The sequence below is a fragment of the Littorina saxatilis genome, linkage group LG17 (assembly GCF_037325665.1).
Source record: "Littorina saxatilis isolate snail1 linkage group LG17, US_GU_Lsax_2.0, whole genome shotgun sequence".
Taxonomy (NCBI): Eukaryota; Metazoa; Mollusca; class Gastropoda; order Littorinimorpha; family Littorinidae; genus Littorina; species Littorina saxatilis.
The window spans coordinates 34114881-34137003 of record NC_090261.1 but is presented as its reverse complement, the minus strand read 5'-3'; the positions used below and the strand labels follow the sequence as shown (position 1 = coordinate 34137003).

General features: G+C 41.4%; 1 protein-coding gene across 1 annotated transcript in view; it reads right to left on the bottom strand.

Annotated features, from left to right (window-relative positions):
• The window catches only part of LOC138953740 (GTP cyclohydrolase 1-like), a gene marked incomplete at its 3' end in the record, with an annotated part of 15780 nt that extends 2821 nt beyond the window's left edge, over window positions 1–12959 (bottom strand). The window contains 1 exon segment of the mRNA XM_070325628.1: window positions 12290–12959. Within this exon segment, the coding sequence (XP_070181729.1) occupies window positions 12290–12752 (463 nt within the window).
• Window positions 12960–22123: the final 9164 nt, after the last annotated feature.

The following is a 22123-nucleotide window of genomic DNA, read 5'->3' as shown; positions in this document are numbered from 1 at the left end:
AAATACAGATGGATACACAGAATACAATAATTATATAATCAGAAAGTTCTGAAAGAGAACAAAGAAATAAAATAAAAAAGATCAGCAAGTCAGTTTTTCTCTATGTTTAAAAGCTATTATTTAAGAAAAAGTCTTCACTTTTAACTTTAATGTCCATCCGAACATTCGCAGAAAAATCCCTCTTTGTCACAAACCCATGATGGAAAACGAACAAACCTGTTTTGTGTGTACACATTTAAATAACATTTATCTTTTTTCAAATTATTTTGACAGCAGTTTACTTATTTATTGACATTTGCTTTTGTATTCGTTAAGCATACATAGGGTATGGAAACGCTATTCAACATTTAGTTTCTATTGATGAATTTTTTCTGTTCTTACCACTCGTATTGTGCATTGTCAACATTTATCTTTGTTCACATTTTTTGACAGCAGTTGACATGTCGTCAAACAATGAAACGTTTCTATAAAAAAAAAGCTTACTTATTTATTGACATTTGCTTTTGTATACATAGGGTATGGAAACGCTATTCAACATTTAGTTTCTCTTGATGGAATTGCTTCTGTTCTTACATCTCGTATTGCGCAGTGTCAAATAAGACATGACACACACACGTACGCACGCATGCACGCACGCACACACACACATACACGCACACACACACACACACATACACACACACGCACACACACACACACAACACACACACACACACACACACACACACACACTACAGCTTTACAGTTCAGCCAAGAAAAAAATGTAAGAAACATAAACCTCACACACAAAACAAATATGGTAGAAAACAAATAACAATACAAAAAATAAAACAAAGTATAACTGAACCAACTAACCAAGTAACCAAACTATTTTTAAGCAAAAAGCATAATTTGTCAGTTGTGTCACATATTTTGTCATCCCCGATGTTTCTAAGTATGCCTAATCTGCGTCCTTGTGTCAAAACAATTCTAAACTGTGACCTGTGCGTTGGGGCTTATTGAAGGGGTGGCTTTGGTAAGAATTAATGTTGGGGTAAACGCCCAACAACAGGTGTAACATTGCACACAGACAGACAGACAGACACAGGCGTACACACAAAACCGCGCGCGCCCGCAAATATACACACACGCACCTTAGAATTGCAAGACCTAATTTATCTCTAGTGCAACTAATGACGCAAGTATGAAGCTACGAGTTAGGGTTGGGGGTGTTCTGTAATACTTCGGGGATATCCGGGAGCTGTTTCTTAATTGTAATACATCTCATCAATAACGTTTAAATTTCCTTCTTTTTGTTGGGAAGATTAATAGGGACGTTCGTCTGTGTGGGAGTTCTTCGTGATCTCCGGTAGTTGTTTACTGTAAGGATATATTGCGTTGTTTGTCTATAGTTTCAGCAGCTTTAAGGGCTGAACTCAGCAAAATCAAAGGATCAAACTCACAAACAAACAAAAACAAGCTAAAGAACAAGGATCCGACTGTGCCAATAAGCGAGAAATAACACAAGAACAACAAGAACAACAAGAACAACAAGAACAAGAACAAGAACAAGAACAACAACAACAACAACAACAACAACAACAACAACGAAGACGACGACATTCTCCCTCAGAAACAAAAAGCCGTCGACTGTCACTCCCAACTGTTGCCTCCCTTGAATACGTGCATTTCCATATGTTGTTTTTCATTTCGGACAACAAGGGATTTGCACAAACAATAAGTAGTAATCAATAGGTCACATCTAAAAAACTAAAAAAACTAAAAGAAAACGTACACCAGAAGAAAAAAGCACTCTGAAAAAACTGTAGAGCGATAGAAGTGCAGTAAATGTGAAACTGAACTGAAGAGAGAGCGAGAGGTCTGCAGAAACTGCAGTAAACCGAAAACGTGAGCGAGTAATACATATTAAAAGACACTCGCCTGGCACAAGCAAGAATACAAACAAGTATTATATCAGGCAAGCGAAAAAAGACTTCACTTCCAAAAAATCCACTCCAGATGTTGTACATGCTAAGACTTCACTGACCTCTACGATGTTAGTCCGCTATATAGTGTGCAAGGGCCGTTACAGAGCTCCGGTGAAGCTTATACATGTACTAACCTTCCTCGCTTTCGAATCGGAAAACGTCTTCCTGAGGCCCCTTAAGCGCTTGGTTCATTTCTGGTCAGAGATAAAACACAGTCTGCACTGAAGATCGAACTTTCAAAACGTCAAACGACAGAAGCAAAGAAGTGCGTGGTCGTTGACATATCAAACTGCTATTGACTGCAGGCTTTTTTCTCCTTCTTTGTTTTACTTCTCTCCTGCCTCTCCTCTGACAGAAACAGGTTTTCTAGGCCTACAGAAAGATCGTTCATTGAGGAGATGAAAAAAGAATCAAACTCTTCGATTCAAGGCGTGAGCGTTATTGGAGAACCATGCACGGGACATGACGGCACACGCTAAAGCGAAACTCTTGTAGCTGTTTCCGGTCTTCAGACGAATAAAAAAATCTACTCGCGAACCGCCTGCACTATGAAAAGACGACGTTCATTTTTTTTCATTTTGTTTTTAGTGTCAGACCAAAAAATGAAGAACGATGATAAAACGACGAGCCCTTTTTCTCTTCCCATCTTCCTCGTTCTTTGAACCCTTTTTTTCTCTCTGTAATTGTGGGATGATTCTGACACCAGCCCGGTGGTCTGATTCAGGGCGGCATTAGCCGTCCATTTGCATTCCATTCCAAGATGGATTTTGTTGTCAGAGAAGACCGTGCATGAACGGACGCACGTGCCTTCTTTCTATTCATGGGCCAGCGGGACCTCTGTGACATCTTCTGCTCACAATCACCGCCTGGGATCAATAGGCCATCATGATGGTAATATGCTTTCAGTCTGTTTCCCTTGCCCTCCCCTCCCTTTGTCTTTCAACCTTACATCTTTGCCCCTCTTTCCCTTCTTCTTACGCGAGCGCAGGCAGACAGATAGACGGACGGACGGACGGACAGACAGACAGACAGTCTCTCTCTCTCTTTTTCTGTCTCTCTCTACGTCTCTCTCTCATTCTCCCCGTCTCTCTCTCTCTCTCTCTCTCTCCGTCTCTCTCTCTCTCTCTCTTTCTATATCTCTTTAATTCTCTCTGTATATGTCTCAGTCTCACCCCCTTCTCTCTTCCCCCACCCCTCTTACTCTCTCAACATCCCCTTTCTCCCTCTCTCTCTATGGACATGGGTTTTCATCCCTCAATCAGCAACAGAATGCAACGGGCTACCGACTTGCTGATTCTGTTAATGGGCAGAATATACCTGCGCAGAAGCGGCACAGACGACGCACTGCATATTATTCTAGGGCGCTATATATATATATATATATCCCATGACCTCCCTTCTTTGTCTCTGTTGATGCTGCGATTGGGATTGTGACGAGTACTTGGCCTGTTTTCCTTTCACGCAACGTGTAGCGGGCTGGGATAATCTGCAGTGCGTCGTCTGTGTCGCTGACTCTGCGCAGGTATAATCTGCCCCTAAGCACACTCGTCATCGATCCCAGTGTCATGTCCAAGCCCCGTGTTCTTTGGCACTCAAAATTGATCAGCAAAGACTCGACGACAAGTGGGAAATTTTACGAGTGGGGGTGGATTTGGGAAGAAGCGAAGCGCTGAATTTGGGCTGGGTTGGGTATGGGAGGTGGAGATGGGTTTTGGAGTGGGCGAAGGAGAAACGGTGGTCGTGGGTGCAGTTGGGAGAGGGACAGCAAGAGGGGAACTTCGGGAGAGTGGGGTAGATGGGGGCGGAGTGGGTGTGGATAAGGGAGGTGGAGATGGCTTTTGGAATGGGTGTTGGAGGTATTGTGAGCATGGGAGTGGGTGTTGGAAATATTGTGAGCGTGGGAGTGTGCGTTGAAGTTACATGTGAGCGTGGGAGTGGGTGTTGGAGAAATATGTGAGAGTGGGATCGGGTGTTGAAGATATGTGAGAGTAGGCGCAGGAGATATATGTGGTTGTGGGAGCCGGAGGGTGTATGAGATTTATGGTAGGTGTACATAAGGGGGGGGAGGCGTGGATGTAGAGTAGAAAAGCAAAAGGCTGAAAACCACCAGAAGCTGGGTTGGATAGGAAAGAAACTAATCATAGCTATTTATCTATCTGGTCTAAATAAGGGATTAAGAGGAATATATATATCATGTTCATTCCTATGAAGATAAGGGTGTCAACTTTTCTTCTTCTGCCAAAGATGTAAAGAAGCTAGGCTTATTAGATGCGATGACCTGTGTCTCAACATGTAATCGGCGGCAATAATTATGTCTTTGTTGTGACATCATTTATTTTGATGATGAAAGTCTCTGATAGAAAAAAAAGTGGCAAGGGAGAGGGGGTTTGAGGGTATTGGAAGGGGTATGGACGGGACCCATCGGAAAGACAGACAGACAGACAGACACACAGACAGACACACACACATACACACATATATACACACACGGCACACAGAGACAGACAAAGACAGACACACACACACAGAGACACACACACACGCACGCAAGCAGACAAAGACAGACAGACAGACACACAGACAGACAGACAGACACACACACAGACACACACACAGACACACACACACACACACACACACACTCTCGCACATAGACGCATGCACACACTACAAAAGCGTTAACGCCGATACAGCACGAATTATTTGTATGCAGCATTGTCTCACAGTAACACGCAATGCTGCGAGCTAACTCAAAATCCCATTCTTTGCGCTTCGCTGATTTCATGACTGGCAAATTAAGAGCGTGACCCCCATCTGTCATATGCTACTGTTTTACGCTTTAGAGAGAGAGAGAGAGAGAGAGAGAGAGAGAGAGAGAGAGAGAGAGAGAGAGAGAGAGAGAGAGAGAGAGAGGAGTCATGCAGATACACACTGACAGACTGACATACGCGCTCGGATCAACAGTCTCTGCACACACACACACACACACACACACACACTGACTCTCCCCGCTCCCTTTCTCGTTCCCTCCCACTGCCTACTCCCCCTCCCCTACCTGTCTCCGTTACTTCCTCTTTACCGCCTCCTAGTACATCCTCTCTTTTTCTCTCCATGCATAACAGGAAGTATAGAAGTACATCACACAATAATACTCAGCTGAGTGGTCGCTGTACTTTCAAAGACGATAAGTTGCTGTTTTTACATTTAGTCAAGTTATGACTAAATGTTTTAACATCGAGGGGGGAATCGAGACGAGGGTCGTGGTGTATGTGTGTGTGTATGTGTGTGTGTGTGTGTGTGTGCGTGCGTGTAGAGCGATTCAGACCAAACTACTGGACCGATCTTTATGAAATTTGACATGAAAGTTCCTGGGTATGATATCCCCATACGTTTTTTTTCATTTTTTTGATAAATGTCTTTGATGACGTCATATCCGGCTTTTCGTGAAAGTTGAGGCGGCACTGTCACGCCCTCATTTTTCAACCAAATTGGTTGAAATTTTGGTCAAGTATTGTTCGACGAAGCCCGGACTTCGGTATTGCATTTCAGCGTGGTGGCTTAAAAATTAATTAATGACTTTGGTCATTAAAAATCTGAAAATTGTAAAAAAAAAAATTTCTTTTATAAAACGATCCAAATTTACGTTCATCTTATTCTCCATCATTTGCTGATTCCAAAAACATATAAATATGTTATATTTGGATTAAAAACAAGCTCTGAAAATTAAATATATAAAAATTATTATCAAAATTAAATTCATCTTAATCGTTCTCAGCGCAACTCTTCTTGTCAATTTCACTGCCTTTGCCGTGAGCGGTGGACTGACGATGTTACGAGTATACGGTCTTGCTGCGTTGCATTGCGTTTAGTTTCATTCTGTGAGTTCGACAGCTACTTGACTAAATGTTGTATTTTCGCCTTACGCGACTTGTTCTTATTAGCCATGACCTGGCCTGCTGACACACCGATGAGGGACAAACTCTATGGACCCATGGAGTTGCCTTCAATGATCAGGGCCTCCGGAGTTGCTGTCTGAGCGAACGACGAAGAAGAAGAAGAAGCCCGAAATAGAAGTTCTGTTTTTTTTCCTGTCAAATCCTGTCGCGTTTTGAAACTGCCAACTGTTTGAGGGCGCTTTCTTGGTTATGTGCCCGTCCCTAAAATGCTCCTCACGTGGCAGACTTTGAACCAACTTTGAACCAACTTTAGTTTGTTTGGAGTCGCTCAGGAGTCGCTCAGACCAAGTCGGTGGAAAGACTGCCATATGAACTGTACCGACACCGGATTCAGTCCCCATTTAGTTCCGATTTAGCAGCGACTTGAAAACTCAGTTGAGCGCTGCTCGACTTCGCAGCGATCTACAAGCGATTTGGGGAAGACGTTTACTTATCGCGCTTCTGGATTGGTTTAGCTCTATCCTGAAAACCCCATCAAATGCGAGCGGGCATGCCCGAATGTGCAAGTCAGATAAGAATCGTTGCTTAAAAACTAGTCTGGCGTTAGCGTTGTTAATACTAGGGGCAGCGATCTGGTTCTGTCTGATTTGGTAGAAAGTTGGTTGTAAGTCTGCCATGTGAGCAGCCCTTTAACGCTGCTGCTGCTGCTACTGCTGCTACAACTACCACTACTGCTGCTGCCGCCGCTACTTCCACGACTACTGCTATTAGATGCATAACGCGTTATGAATGTTTCTTGTGCAGATGGAGAAGGAGAAGAAAAACAAAATCAAAACAAAGAATGAGAAGGAAAAGATGAAAAACTAAACAAAATACAGAAGGAGAAGAAGACAAGTCGCGTAAGGCGAAATTACTACATTTAGTCAAGCTGTGGAACTCACAGAATGAAACTGAACGCACTGCATTTTTCACAATGACCGTAGTCTGCCGCTTGTGCAAAACGGAGTGAAACTGACGAGCCTGTTCAGCGCGGTAGTGGTTTTGCTGTGCTGCATAGCACGCTTTTCTGTACCTCTCTTCGTTTTACCTTTCTGAGCGTGTTTTTAATCCAAACATATCATATCTATATGTTTTTGGAATCAGGAACCGACAAGGAATAAGATGAAATTGTTTTTAAATCGACTTCGGAAATTTAGTTTTGATCATAATTTTTATATTTTTAATTTTCAGAGCTTGTTTTTAATCTAAATATAACATATTTATATGTTTTTGGAATCAGGAAATGATGTAGAATAAGATGAACGTAAATTTGGATCGTTTTATATAAAACCAAAATCATTACAATTTTCAGATTTTTAATGACCAAAGTCAAAAATTAATTTTTAAGCCACCAAGCTGAAATGCAATACCAAACTCCGGCCTTCGTCGAAGATTGCTTTACAAAAATTTCAATCAATTTGATTGAAAAATGAGGGTGTGACAGTGCTGCATCAACTTTTACAAAAAGCCAGATATGACGTCATCAAAGACATTTATCGAAAAAATGAAAAAAACAGCCGGGGATATCATTCCCAGGGACTCTCATGTCAAATTTCAACAATATCGGTCCAGTAGTTTGGTCTGAATCGCTCTACACACACACACGCACAGACAGACACACACACATACACCACGACCCTCGTCTCGATTCCCCCTCTATGTTAAAACATTTAGTCAAAACTTGACTAAATGTAAAAAGGAAGCGGAAGGCTGAAAAAGATGTCACCAGAATTGAACGACTAATTCTATAGTCAAAGGAAGGGGACGCGCTATGACCCAGGAATGTGGTCCACAAAATAATGCGCAAAGTGCAGAATGCGCAACAAATCTCTGTACTAAAATTTAATTGGATACCAAAATCCAACAGATAAGGGTTAGAGTCAGTCGTTGCGTTGTCAGGGTGAGCGTTGGAGCAGCAGGTAATCGAGGGAGGAATGGAGGAGGAGGAAATGGGGGTAGGGGTGGGGTGGTAAATGACGTCTAAGGCACACAAAAAGTAGTCTGTTTACGGTATCCCGACCGACCCTATTTTTTCGCGCGACCCTAGACTTTTTTTTGGCATTTGGGGTAAAAAAAAATAAAAAAAAAGTCTTTGTTTTTTGGCAAAATAACTTAAAAATATGGTTTTTGGGAGGAAAAAATATAAAAAATCCCGACCTACCGACCCTATTTGTTTGGCCTATGTTACCGTAAACAGACTATTTTGTTGTTGTTGGCCTAACAACAATGCGATAAGAGTTCAAATGCTTTCTCGGGCACTGATTTTTGCCTCTCTTGCGTCAACCAGAACGGACAGACGTACAGTATTTTGAACACTACACAATCACGAGACAGCTCACACCCCCGCCCTTTCTCTCTCTCACACTCTCTGATATTTCAATATTTGAATAACTGCGTTTGGCTGTTTAAACTTTTGTTATATTTGTATTGTAATCGACGGGTCTCTCTCTCTCTCTCTCTCTCTCTCTCTCTCTCTCTCTCTTTTTATCTTTCTCTATCTCTCAGTCTCTCTCCCGTTCTCTCTGTCTCTGTCTCTGTCTCTGTCTCTCTCTCTCTCTCTCTCTCTCTCTCTCTCTCTCTCTCTCCAGAGACTGTGAAAGCAGATTTGTTTTTCTGTCGACACTGTGACTGCTATTTGAAGGCGACTTTACTACTTCATAGTTGTCAAAGGTTTCTCTCAACAAAAATTTCAATTTCAAGTTACTGAATAAAAATTCAAGTCATTTAAAAAACAAAATCACTGCACAATGATACGTTTTTCATTATTATTTTCTAATGTGTTTATACAACAAGTTAAGTCACGTGGTTACATAGATACATCATCATATCGCTTAGTGGGTCAGGTTACGTCAAACTCTGACAGGTTTGACCATCTGTTCAATTTTGGACAGGTAAGTGCAAAACCATGCAGTGCAATAGCCATTATGGCATGATGTAAGATATGATAAGAACTCTTTAATGTTCATTTTTATGCGAGCAAATGTGTGACAAAGTATCTATCATTGTTATGATATCTGAACACACAGACACACACACACACACACACACACACACACACACACACACACACACACACACACACACATTGACACACACACATAGACATACACAGACAAATTCTGTCTCTCACTCTCTCGGAGTCTCCCTTTCTCATGCACACACATAGATCACCCCCCCCCCCCCCCCCCACCCCACCCCAGACCCTGCACTGACACAAATACATCGGCATACAACCCAAGCTTCAAAGATTCTCAGTGCTTCCGAGTTCACCTTTTTTCCGCTCACAAAACAAAGTTACATTAAATTTACTCTTGGCCTGTCCTACAACGTATGTGACATACAGACTATGATTCAGTCAATAACTGTGTAGTGAACGCGTGTCCCGGTCATTTACACCCGTGCGAGTAATTAATCCGCTTAGGCAAACGCAACGGCTCTTGCGGTGGTGAAAAGTTTGCATTCGGTTCGGGCTCAATGGCACAACAACACCCCATTCACAGTCTGGAGTTATGAGGAACCAAATACATCGACTAGGTTTGCGAGTGTATCAATAGCCATTACGCGTAAAGTAACAAAGGTATTAACAAAGAAGACATGTTACAGGTCACAACGGCTAACAGTTCGAAATGTAATTGAACTGATCATATTTGTCTCCTTCGCCCCCGCCTACCCCTCCCCTCCCCCACTCCCCTGCCCACCCGATCTCACTCGCCGGCACGCACACAAGTTGTCATTGCTCCCCTCCCTCCTGTCCCCTGCCCTCTAACGACCCCCTCCCCCCGGGAAAAACCCCAAACAACCAATTACCAAAATACAACAATATCTTCATAAGTTTCAAGAGAGATGCATGCTCTGGATAAAACATAACTACCTTAGAAACTACTACACAGAGCCAAAATCTTGACTATCATGCGTTTGAAACACAAACAAACAAAAACAACAAATATTGGCAAAAAACAAAATAACATGTTTAAGAGCTAACAAAGAGATTATAATGCTCTGTCAGCATATTTTATGTTAATAGTTTTCATGCTGAATTTAGAACTTCGTCATCGGTATGGCACTATCATAGATAAATAGATCTTTATTAGTAGACCATATCCGTGCGGCTTTATTGAGAAATATAGTCTTCAGAAACAATTCTGGTAAACGCCCGCCAGACGTTTATGGGAAATATAGTCTTTAGATGCTACTACACAGGGACCAACATCTGGACTATTTCCCAGTGTATGCACAAACACAAACATCCCCGCCCCCAAATAATTATAATTAAAAAAAATCACGACAATTCCTGAAAAAACAAAAGATCGAAGAAAAGACATTTGCCAGACGTTTGTGGGATATAGTCTCTAGCCAATTCTGGTAAAACAGCCCGCCTAACGTTTTTGAAAAAAATATAGTCTCTAGCCAACGTTTTTGGGAAATATAATCTTTAGATGCAACTAGACAGAGTCCAAGGTCTGGTCTATTTCAATGCGTTTGCACAACAAAAAACAAAAAACACACACCAAAATCTGATATCTGACAAAACAAAACATCTTTTAAAAGACAAAACAATAAAACAATACAATACAATATAATAAAGAAAGCCATTTCTACATGGAGATTTTACTTATTTGTTACATTCTTGAATCAAAAATTATTTGCGGTTTTTGTTCAAACCTGAAAAGAGAAAAAAAAACTCTCTCTGAAATGGTTCAAAATTTGATTTTGCTTTTCAGAGCCCTCACCCCTAACCCCCCCCCCCCCCCCCATAAGAAAACAACCTCAAAGCAGTCAATTATCAAAAAACAAAACAACATCTTCAGAAATGACACTGGAGATGCATGCTCTTTTAGCATTTTTGATGGCTCAATGTTAAGCTAGTTGCATGCTGGTACTAGAAGTATGCCGTCATCGGTATGGGATTAAAACAGATATCTTTATATTCGTAGACCATTTCCGTCGAACTAGCGGCTTTATTGAGAAATACTGTCTCTGGTCAATACACAAACGTTTTTGGGAAATATAGTCTCCAGCCAATTCTGGTAAAACAGCCCGTCAAACGTTTTTGGGAAATATAGTCTCTAACCAATTCTGGTAAAACAGCCCGCCTAACGTTTTTGGGAAATATAGTCTCCAACCAATTCTGGTAAAACAGCCCTCCAGCCAATTCTGGTAAAACAGCCCGCCAAACGTTTTTGGGAAATATAGTCTCCAGCCATTTCTGGTAAAACAGCCCGCCAAACGTTTTTGGGAAATATAGTCTCCGGCCAATTCTGGTAAAACAGCTCGCCAAACGTTTTTGGGAAATAATAGTTTTTAGATGCTACTAGACAGAGCCCAAAATCTGGACTTTTTCAATGCGTTTGCACATAAACAAACATCCCCCGCCCCCAAACAATTTTTTTTATTTGTAAATACGACAATACCTGACAAAACAGAATATCTAAAGAAAAAACAAGCCTGGACAAAACAGATTTGTCTGTTGCATTTTGCCAAAAAAGATTATTTTCAGTTTCTGCTCAAAACTTGGAAGAGAAAAAACACTCTTAACTAGTTCGGAAATTTATACACTTCGCTTTTCAGGGTATTGTTTTGAATCTCTCGTTCGTCATATTAAAAGATAATCGTTAAACATGTCTTTAGAGAGGATGATATTATATCTAGAGAGTCAGGAGCGAAATGAACGATTTTTGTCCTTCGTCCCGCTGTGGCTTTTTCTCATTTTCTTGTCTTTTTACACCCCCGATATAGGGGTGTGTATAGGATTCGCTCCATGTGTTTGTTTGTTTGTGTTCGCATATAGATCTCAAGAATGAACGGACCGATCGTCACCAAACTTGGTGAACAGGTTCTATACATTCCTGAGACGGTCCTTACAAAAATTGGGACCAGTCAAACACACGGTTAGGGAGTTATTGGTGGATTAAGATTAAGATTAGGATTCGCTCCATGTGTTTGTTTATTTGTTTGTGTTCGCATATAGATCTCAAGAATGAACGGACCGATCGTCACCAAACTTGGTGAACAGGTTCTATACATTCCTGAGACGGTCCTTACAAAAATTGGGACCAGTCAAACACACGGTTAGGGAGTTATTGGTGGATTAAGATTCTACAAGGACTTATAGAGGCAGATATTAATGGTCAAAGGGAAATAACCTTCTCAGTTGGTGGCAGTGAGAATGGTTATTTCCCTTTGACCAACGGGGGTGTTTTTCCTACCTCAGAGGAATTTCTTGTTTTTTTTAATTTTCTCGCTCTCTTTCCTTTTTCTCGCTCTCTTTTTTTCTTCTTGTTGCGGGTCTTATTTCAGGTACTAAAAACATCTCTTTCAACTACCCCAGTTCACATGGAAAAGGAAGTACATTTTAAAAAAGAAACAAAGAAAATCTCAGATTTCTACCTTGAATGTTCTCCTGGTAGCCCTTGGTGAAGAACATGAGCGCCTTGGCGGCTCTCTCGGGCGTCTTGAGCAGCCCCTGGCGTTGGGTGTTCTCCCCGAGGTCCTGTAGGATCGCTCTGTAGTGCTTCGCCATGTCCGCCACCAGAATTGTCTCCGTAGCCGGGTCCCTTTTGGCGGCGTTCACTTTTTTTACGATACCGTTCTCCAGCACAAATTTCTTCTGCTGCTCATTCTGATCTTCGGAGTTTCCCGCAGTAGCGCCAGCGCCTGCGCCTGCGGCAGACGCAGAAGGAGAAGAAGAAGAAGAAGCAGGATCTTGGCTGGTCTGCCTCACCATGGTGATACGTTGGATTTTCTCGTTCAACTCCACATCAGGGTCGGGATTTCGCGGGGACATGGCCACAACTGGGGCGCTTTCAGCGGTGGAAGTTGCTGAGGCGGCCGCTCTCTGTTGCTGAGACATTGCGTTGAGTGGTATAGCTTTGATGTTGTCCTGTCGTAGCAGTAGAGCAAAGCGTGAGTTGGAGATCGAGAAGCTTGGATGCAGGTAGATCGACTGAGGAGTATTTCACCGTTGAAGTCAGTAGTTGTGACTAAAATGTGTCGAGGTTTAGCAGAGAAGTAGAAGGTTTATCTTCAGCTGGAGATTTTCTTCGTTTTTGCGGCGTCAGCTGTGCAATCCAGTAGCAGCATGGTCTGCCTCGTGCGACTTTCGCTTATTTATAGCAAGCGCTTGTCTCTACGTCACACACGAGAGCAGACGACAATGTCCTGCGCTTGGCCCGAGCTGTGATTGGTCGATGTGGCGGAGACCCTGCGGGCGCGCGTGCACTATGCAGGCCACAATACCTGCGCGCGCGGTTTTGGTCGATCTACTTATCGATATCGTTTTACTATTATAAAGGAACGGCACCGTGAATGCTTTTGTATGACTGGCATTTTTAGATATAAAGCGAGTGATTCGATGATGTCAGCCGCTGTCATTTACGTTAGATGTTCAGTTTTCAGAAATACTGAAGTGAAATGCTGTTGGTTGCCAGTTTAAGTTTGGCGGCAGTCACGTCCGAAAAACAAAACTGGCCTAGCAGCTCAAAACAAATCATGGGGCTAAAGTGTTAACACTAACTGTAAGACTATATCTTACCTAAGTATGCAAACAAAGTCAAAGAAAGGAATGATAAAGCACAAGTCATTGTATATAGAGTAGAATTAAAACAATAATGTGGCTAAACTGAAGTTAGACTGTAAGCAAAAACAATTATGATGCCGAACTATCAACTCTCACGGTAAGACATCTGTCAACAGCTTTAAGCCTGGTTAAACTATCAACTCTGACTGTAAGACATCTGTCAACAGCTTTAAGCCTGGTTAAACTGATACAGGAGTTTGGAAACAACTACAAAGAAGGGCCCGAATGTTAAGCACAATTCTTTTAAGATTTACCGGAGAACCCAAACAATCATGTGACGAGCACTATCAATCCGCGACCAAATGCTAGGTTTAACTGAAGAGAGAGAGCAACAGAGACAGACAGACAGAGACAGACAGACAGACAGACAGACAGAGCTGGCGGAACACCGCTTTACACAAATTACGCATGTAACCTGCTTGAAGCAATCTCCAAAAGGCATGACTGTCAAAACAATTTCATACGTTATTATGCAAGGACCTTACAAGATACTATTTTTAAAATGGTTCAAAACAAAGCGTCGCATCAAATATTGTAAAATCTGATATAATAGTAACTAATGCCTTTGCGTACCGAAGCACGAAACTCTGTGATTCAATTAGAAAGAGAGAGGGAGAGGCCGTATTCTAATCCGCGACCAAATGCTAGGTTTTACTGAATAGAGAGAGAAACAGAGACAGAGAGACAGACAGACACAGACAGACAGATGGAGGGAGAAAAAAAATTAATATGAATAAATTATAAAAAATAAAAAAAGAAGTAAATGAATAAATGTTAGAAAGAATTAAATAAAAAAAATTAAATTAATAAATCAATAAATAATTTTTTTTTTAAATTCACCGAGCTCTTTACACGGAGACAGACAGACAGACAGACGGAGGGAGGGTGTTCACACGCGCTGCGCGCGTTCGAATTACACAATTTATTAGCCCGCACAAAAAGAGAGAGAGAGAGAGAGAGAGAGAGAGAGAGAGAGAGAGAGAGAGAGAGAGAGAGAGAGAGAGAGAGAGAGAGACCCCGGGGCCTATTCTTATCCGCGACCATGCTATCAGTGACAGAACGAGACTCGAAGGGAAGTAACTCGGAGTTCTGTGTGCGGGAATTCCCGCAAACCTATGGGTTTGTCAGTGGGTTTCGTCCCCTGGCTCGATTTGTAAAAGCGTTAAAAGCCAACATCTTTTGTTTGACTACCGCTAGGAATGTAATTTTTTGCATACACCCTGTCTAACCGTATTCCTAACAATTTCACGAAATTTGAGCTTAATTGACCCAGAGATACAAATCTTACCCGACAAACACCGACCGACTGACTGCCCGCCCGCCCGCCTGCCTCAAACAAACAAACAAACAAACAGACAGAGCAAATCCAGTAAGCCCCATTATACTAATGGCGGCTTAAAAACAGGCACACCCCTCCTCTCTTTAGCCACCAGAAACAAAGCTACAACTAAAAGCAACTAGTTTCTGGTGATGAACTCCATGCGTTGATAATTGACAAAACAAACAAACATTGGATGAGAAAGGGATAGTGACCCCCTCTACCCCATCACGCAAGAAATAAATACCCCCCCCCCCCACCCCCACAAAATAAAAACACAATAAAAAAATTAAAACAAGTCGCGTAAGGCGAAATAACAACATTTAGTCAAGCTGTCGAACTCACAGAATGAAACTGAACGCACTGCTTTTTTCGTCAGTCCACCGCTCGTTGCAAAGGCAGTGAAATCGACAAGCCATGCAGAATAGTGCGGTAGTGGTCGCGCTGAGCAGGATAACACGCTTTTCTGTATGTCTATTCTTTTTAGCTTACTGAGTTTGTTTTTAATCCAAACATATCATATCTATATGTTTTTGGAATCAGGGACCGACAAGGAATAAGATGAAATTGTTTTTAAATCGATTTCGGAAAATTAATGTTAATCATAATTTTTATATTTTTAATTTTCAGAGCTTGTTTGTAATCCAAATATATCATATGTATATGTTTTTGGAATCAGAAAATGAAAAAGAATAAGATGAAATTATTTTTGGATCGTTTAAAAAAAAATAAAAATGATTTACAAGTTTCCAATTTTTAATGACCAAACTCATTCATTATTTTTTAAGCCACCAAGCTGAAAAGCAATACCAAAGTCCGGCCTTCGTTGAAGATTGCTTAGCCAAAATTTCAATCAATTTGATTGAAAAATGAGGGTGTGACAGTGCCGCCTCAACTTTTACAAAAAGCCGGATATGACGTCATCAAAGACATTAATCGAAAAAAAGAAAAAAACAGCCGGGGATATCATTCCCAGGAACTCTCATGTCAAATTTCATAAAGATCGGTCCAGTAGTTTACTCTGAATCGCTCTACACACACACACACGCACAGATAGACATACATACAGACAGACAGACAGACAGACAGACACACACACACACAGACACACACACACGCACACACACACATACACCACGACCCTCGTCTCGATTCCCCCTCTATTTTAAAACATTTAGTCAAAAACTTGACTAAATGTAAAAAGGAAAGAGAGCGAGAAAACTAAAAACAAGTCGCGTAAGGCGAAAATACAATATTTAGTCAAGTAGCTGTCGAACTCACAGAATGAAACTGAACGCAATGCAACGCAGCAAGACCGTATACTCGTGGTCCACCGCTCACAGCATTGGCAGTGAAATTGACAAGAAGTGCGGGGTAGTGGTTACGCTATGCTGCATAGCACGCTTTTCTGTACCTCTCTTCGTTTTAACTTTCTGAGCGTGTTTTTAATCCAAACATATCATATCTATATATTTTTGGAATCAGGAACCGACAAGGAATAAGATGAAAGTGTTTTTAAATTGATTTCGAAAAAAAAATTTTGATAATAATTTTTATATATTTAATTTTCAGAGCTTGTTTTTAATCCGAATATAACATATTTATATGTTTTTGGAATCAGCAAATGATGGAGAATAAGATAAACGTAAATTTGGATCGTTTTATAAATTTTTATTTTTTTTTACAATTTTCAGATTTTTAATGACCAAAGTCATTAATTAATTTTTAAGCCACCAAGCTGAAATGCAATACCGAATCCCGGGCTTCGTCGAAGAGTACTTGACCAAAATTTCAACCAATTTGGTTGAAAAATGAGGGCGTGACAGTGCCGCCTCAACTTTCACGAAAAGCCGGATATGACGTCATCAAAGACATTTATCAAAAAAATGAAAAAAACGTTCGGGGATTTCATACCCAGGAACTCTCATGTCAAATTTCATAAAGATCGGTCCAGTAGTTTAGTCTGAATCGCTCTACACACACACACACACACACACACACACACACACACGCACAGACAGACACACATACACCACGACCCTCGTTTCGATTCCCCCTCGATGTTAAAATATTTAGTCAAAACTTGACTAAATATAAAAAGACAAGAAAATGAGAAAAAGCCACAGCGGGACGAAGGACAAAAATCGTTCATTTCGCTCCTGACTCTCTATAAATATGATATCATCCTCTCTAAAGACATGTTTTACGATTATCTTTAAATTTGACGAACTTAAGATTCAAAGCAATACCCTGAAAAGCGAAGTGTATTTCCGAACTAATTAAGAGTGTTTTTCCTCTTCCAAGTTTTGAGCAGAAACTGAAAATAATCTTTTTTTTGTTGAAAATGCAACAGACAAATCTGTCCAGGCTTGTTTTTTCTTCAGATATTCTGTTTTGTCAGGTGTTGTCGTATTTAAAAAAAATATAATTGTTTGGGGGCGGGGGATGTTTGTTTATGTGCAAACGCATGGAAACAGTCCAGATTTTGGGCTCTGTCTGGTAGCATCTAAAAACTATCATATCCCAAAAACGTTAGGCGGGCTGTTTTACCACAATTGGCCGTAGACTATATTTCCCCAAAACGTTTGGCAGGCTGTTTTACCAGAATTAGCTGGAGACTATATTTCCCAAAAACGTTTGGCGGGCTGTTTTACCAGAATTGGCTGGAGACTATATTTCCCAAAAACGTTAGGCGGGCTGTTTTACCAGAATTGGCTGGAGACTATATTTCCCAAAAACGTTTGACGGGCTGTTTTACCAGAATTGGCTGGAGATTATATTTCCCCAAAACGTCTGTGTATAGACTAGAGACTGTATTTCTCAATAAAGCCGCTAGCTCAAAGGAAATGGTCTACGAATATAAAGATATCTATTTTAATCCCATACCGATGACGGCATACTTCTAGTACCAGCTTACAACTAGGCTTAACATTCAGCCATGAAAAATGCTAAAAGAGCATGCATCTCCAATGTAACTTCTGAAGATGTTGTTTTGTTTTTTGATAATTGATTGCTTTGAGGTTGTTTTCTTACCAGGGAGGGGGGGGGGGGGGGGGGGGGCGAGGGCTCTGAAAAGCAAGGTCAATTTTCGAACCATTTCAGTGAGGTTTTTTTTCTTCTCTTTTTAAACAAAAACCGCAAATAGTCTTTGATTCAAGAATGTAACAAATAAGTAAAATCTCCATGTAGAAATGGCTTTCTTTATTGCATTGTATTGTCTTATTGTTTTGTCTTTTAAAAGCTCTTTTGTTTTGTCAGATATCAGATTTTGGTGTGTGTTTTGTTTTGTTTTTGTTTTTTTGTGTGCAAACGTATGGAAATAGACCAGATATTGGACTCTGTCTAGTTGCATCTAAAGAATATATTTCCCCAAAAACGTTAGGCGGACTGTTTTACCAGAATTGGCCAGAGACTATATTTCCCAAAAACGTTAGGCGGGCTGTTTTACCAGAATTGGCTAGGGACCATATTTCCCAAAAACGTCTGGCAAATGTCTTTTCTTAGATCTTCTGTTTTGTTACGCTTGGAAATAGTCCAGATGCTGGGCCCTGTCTGGTAGCATCTAAAGACTATATTTTCCATAAATGTCTGCGGGCGTTTACCACAATTGTTTCTGAAGACAATATTTTTCAATAAAGCCGCACGGATATGGTCTACTTATAAAGATCTATTTATCTATGTTAGTGCCATACCGATGATGAAGTTCTAAATTCAGCATGAAAACTATTAACATAAAATATGCTGACAGAGCATTATAATCTCTCTGGTAGCTCTCAAACATGTTGTTTTGTTTTTTGCTAATATTTGTTGTTTTTGTTTGTTTGTGTTTCAAACGCATGGAAATAGTCAAGATTTTGGCTATGTGTAGTAGTTTCTAAGGTAGTTATGTTTTATCCAGAGAATGCATCTCTCTTGAAACTTATGAAGATATTGTCGTTGTATTTTGGTAATTGGTTGTTTGGGTTTTTTCCCGGGGGTCGTTAGAGGGCAGGGGACGGGAGGGAGGGGAGCAATGACAACTTGTGTGCGTGCCGGCGAGGGAGATCGGGTGGGCAGGGGAGTGGGGGAGGGGAGGAGTAGGCGGGGGCGAAGGAGACAAATATGATCAGTTCAATTACATTTCGAACTGTTAGCCGTTGTGCCCTGTAACATGTCTTCTTTGTTAATACCTTTGTTACCTTACGCGTAATGGCTATTGATACACTCGCAAACCTAGTCGATGTATTTGGTTCCTCATAACTCCAGACTGTGAATGGGGTGTTGTTGTGCCATTGAGCCCGAACCGAATTCAAACTTTTCACCTCCGCCAGAGCCGTTGCGTTTGCCTGAGCGGATTAATTGCTTGAACGGGTGTAAATGACCGGGACACGCGTTCACTACACAGTTATTGACTGAATCATAGTCTGTATGTCACGTACGTTGTAGGACAGGCCAAGAGTAAATCTAATGTAACTTTGTTTTGTGTGCGGGAAAAGGTGAACTCGGAAGCACTGAGAATCTTTGAAGCTTGGGTTGTATGCCGATGTATTTATGTCAGTGCAAGGTCTGGGGTGGGGTGGGGGTGGGGGGGGGGGGGGGTGGTGATCTATGTGTGTGCATGAGAAAGGGAGACTCCGAGAGAGTGAGAGAGAGTGAGAGACAGAATTTGTCTGTGTATGTCTATGTGTGTGTGTCAATGTGTGTGTGTGTGTTGAGTGTGTGTGTGTGTGTGTGTGTGTGTGTGTGTGTGTGTGTGTGTGTGTGTGTGTGTGCCTGTCTGTCTGCCTTCTGTCTGTCTGTCTGCCTGTCTGTCCGAGTCTGTTAGCCAATCGGTATATATGCGTGCGTTATTGTTCGCCTCCGTACTTGCATACCTGAATATGTGTAACACCTTTCAGTGTCTGTGTGCACAGAAAGACAAGGGCAAACATGCTTTAATATAATTTCGTGACTAACAGTAAAGAGTCGTCCGTCACCTGGACCATAGTCCATTGCACTGTTTGATTGCATGTGTTATCAGAGTACCCTTACATGCTTTCCATCCAGGTTCTCTAACAGTAATGAGATGACCTCTGATTTGTACTCTCGCGTGGTAACTGCTCATAATTTTTCTCTCTCTCTCTCTCTCTCTCTCTCTCTCTCTCTCTCTCTCTCTCTCTCTCTCTCTCTCTCTCTTTGTCGCGGAGCGATGGTCAAGTGCCTGTGGATTATTGAGTAGCAAGCAGCGGAGATTATCGTTAAAGGCACAGTAAGCCTCCCGTAAACCATCACAGAGCTCGGCCCCGAGCGTCTACATACAGTACAAGAATACTTCCATTTAAACGCTCACCGAACGGGAACATCCTGGCTGCTCAGTTTCTGTCGAGCGTGAGAAATTTTCAAAGAATTTATTTTCGTGGACTTGGCCCTTACAACAATGGCGCCTCGTTTTGGAGCTGGACGGCTGTGATGAATATCCCGGAAATCACGCCCGGACAGTAAGCCTCCGGTAAACCATCACAGAGATCAGGCTTTTACACACAGTACAAACACCCTTCCATTTGAACGCTCACCAAACGGGAACATCCTAGGTGCCCTACGTAAAGAGCGAGCAATTTTTAAAGAATTAATTTTGCAGATTGTCTCGAACACTTTTTGGACCCATCCTGAACTCAGGTCAAAAATGAGTTACTTCCCTTAAACTGGCGATAGCCGTGGATCGATGATTATCAGAATGTTTTTGGACCGTGGTGCGTTTTTGTGCTAGACCTAACTTTTAAAATCTAAATAATAAATTGACAGCTTGTTACACAAACATTCTTTAATCATAAAAGAATTCTTTTTTCATCAAGACAAGATCAGTGCAATTCGAAGTTGTGAAAGTTTCAAAAAAGAAAAGCCCGGCAGCAGGGTCACGCAAGGGTCGTAGCAGACGACGCCGGGTTTACGCGGCATATCGCCGTTCCTCTCAACAGTGAAAAGCCATCGCTAGAGTTCTTGTGAACCACAGCCGTTTGTTTCGTGCATAAAAACGTGCTATTGTAGATAAGCTCACATTGAGTCGCATTCAAATGACTAACTGACGACTACATTGTGAAAAAGGGAAACTGGATCACACGGGTTCACGATGGCTCAGGGGTAAGATAAACCAAGCAAAAATAAATTCTCTGAAAATTGTTCGCTCTTTACGGAGGGCACCTGGGATGTTCTCAATCGGTGAGTGTTTAAATGAAAGGGTGTTTGTACTGTGTGTAAAAGCCTGACCGTATCTGTGATGGTTTACGGGAGGCTTACTGTGCCTTTAATGTTTGCTGTTTTCGTCATTCAATTGATTAATCTGTAAGGCAGCAGACATAATTTATTTAAACCCTTCCAAGAAACTTTGCTAAACACTACATGTGAAACAAGACTTGCTTCTACTAGCCTCCATTCATGCATAGGTGTACGTAATTATGGAATTTATTGAAAGCGGGAAGTCAAACGTGAGCAAATTAGCAGATATTACCTCCGTAGCACGATAAATCCACCAAACGTTTGGTCACTCTGTCAGTGGGCAGTTAATTCAATGCCAGTTACCGTAATCACGTACTACGGTCGGCTTTGCAAACAACTGTAAGACCTAGACAACCTTTGGTTGAATGATACTTTCTTTTCCGGGTAAATGGTCAATCTAGCTTGACCACAGGAGATCTGTTGCTTGGGATAGGAGTATCTTTACACTTGGTTAGATTTCAAAACTCTACAGCCAAGACGGGTTTTCTAATGGTCTGCATTTCTGTGGTCATCAAACTGTAAGTACACAGGCATGTTATACAAACTTTCAAATCTAATCAAATCAAATCAAATCAAATTGAATTTATTATCTCACATGGAGAAATGTCAGTGGTGGTGCATGTAACATAAAGACAAACGAAACACTTCATAGTATGCTGTCTGTGTGTTCAAAATACATGATGTGTTTATTTGCCACCACAAAAAGTCAGTGTCACGTAAACAAAATCACCTGTTTGTCACCTGAGGCTGTAGGTGACTATGACTCAAAACACATGACAGGGAAACTCCTTTGTTCAAATATCCTAACAATGATTGATACTTTGTCACACATTTGCTCACATAAAAATTAACATTAAAGAGTTCTTATCATATCTTACATCATGCCATAATGGCTATTGCACTGCATGGTTTTGCACTTACCTGTCCAAAATGGAACAGGTGGTCAAACCTGTCAGAGTTTGACGTGACCTGACCCACTATCGATCAATCAATCAATGATGCTTATATCGCGCATATTCCGTGGGTACAGTTCTAGGCGCTCTGCAGTGATGCCGTGTGAGATGAAATTTTATACGGCCAGTAGATTCACACCGGT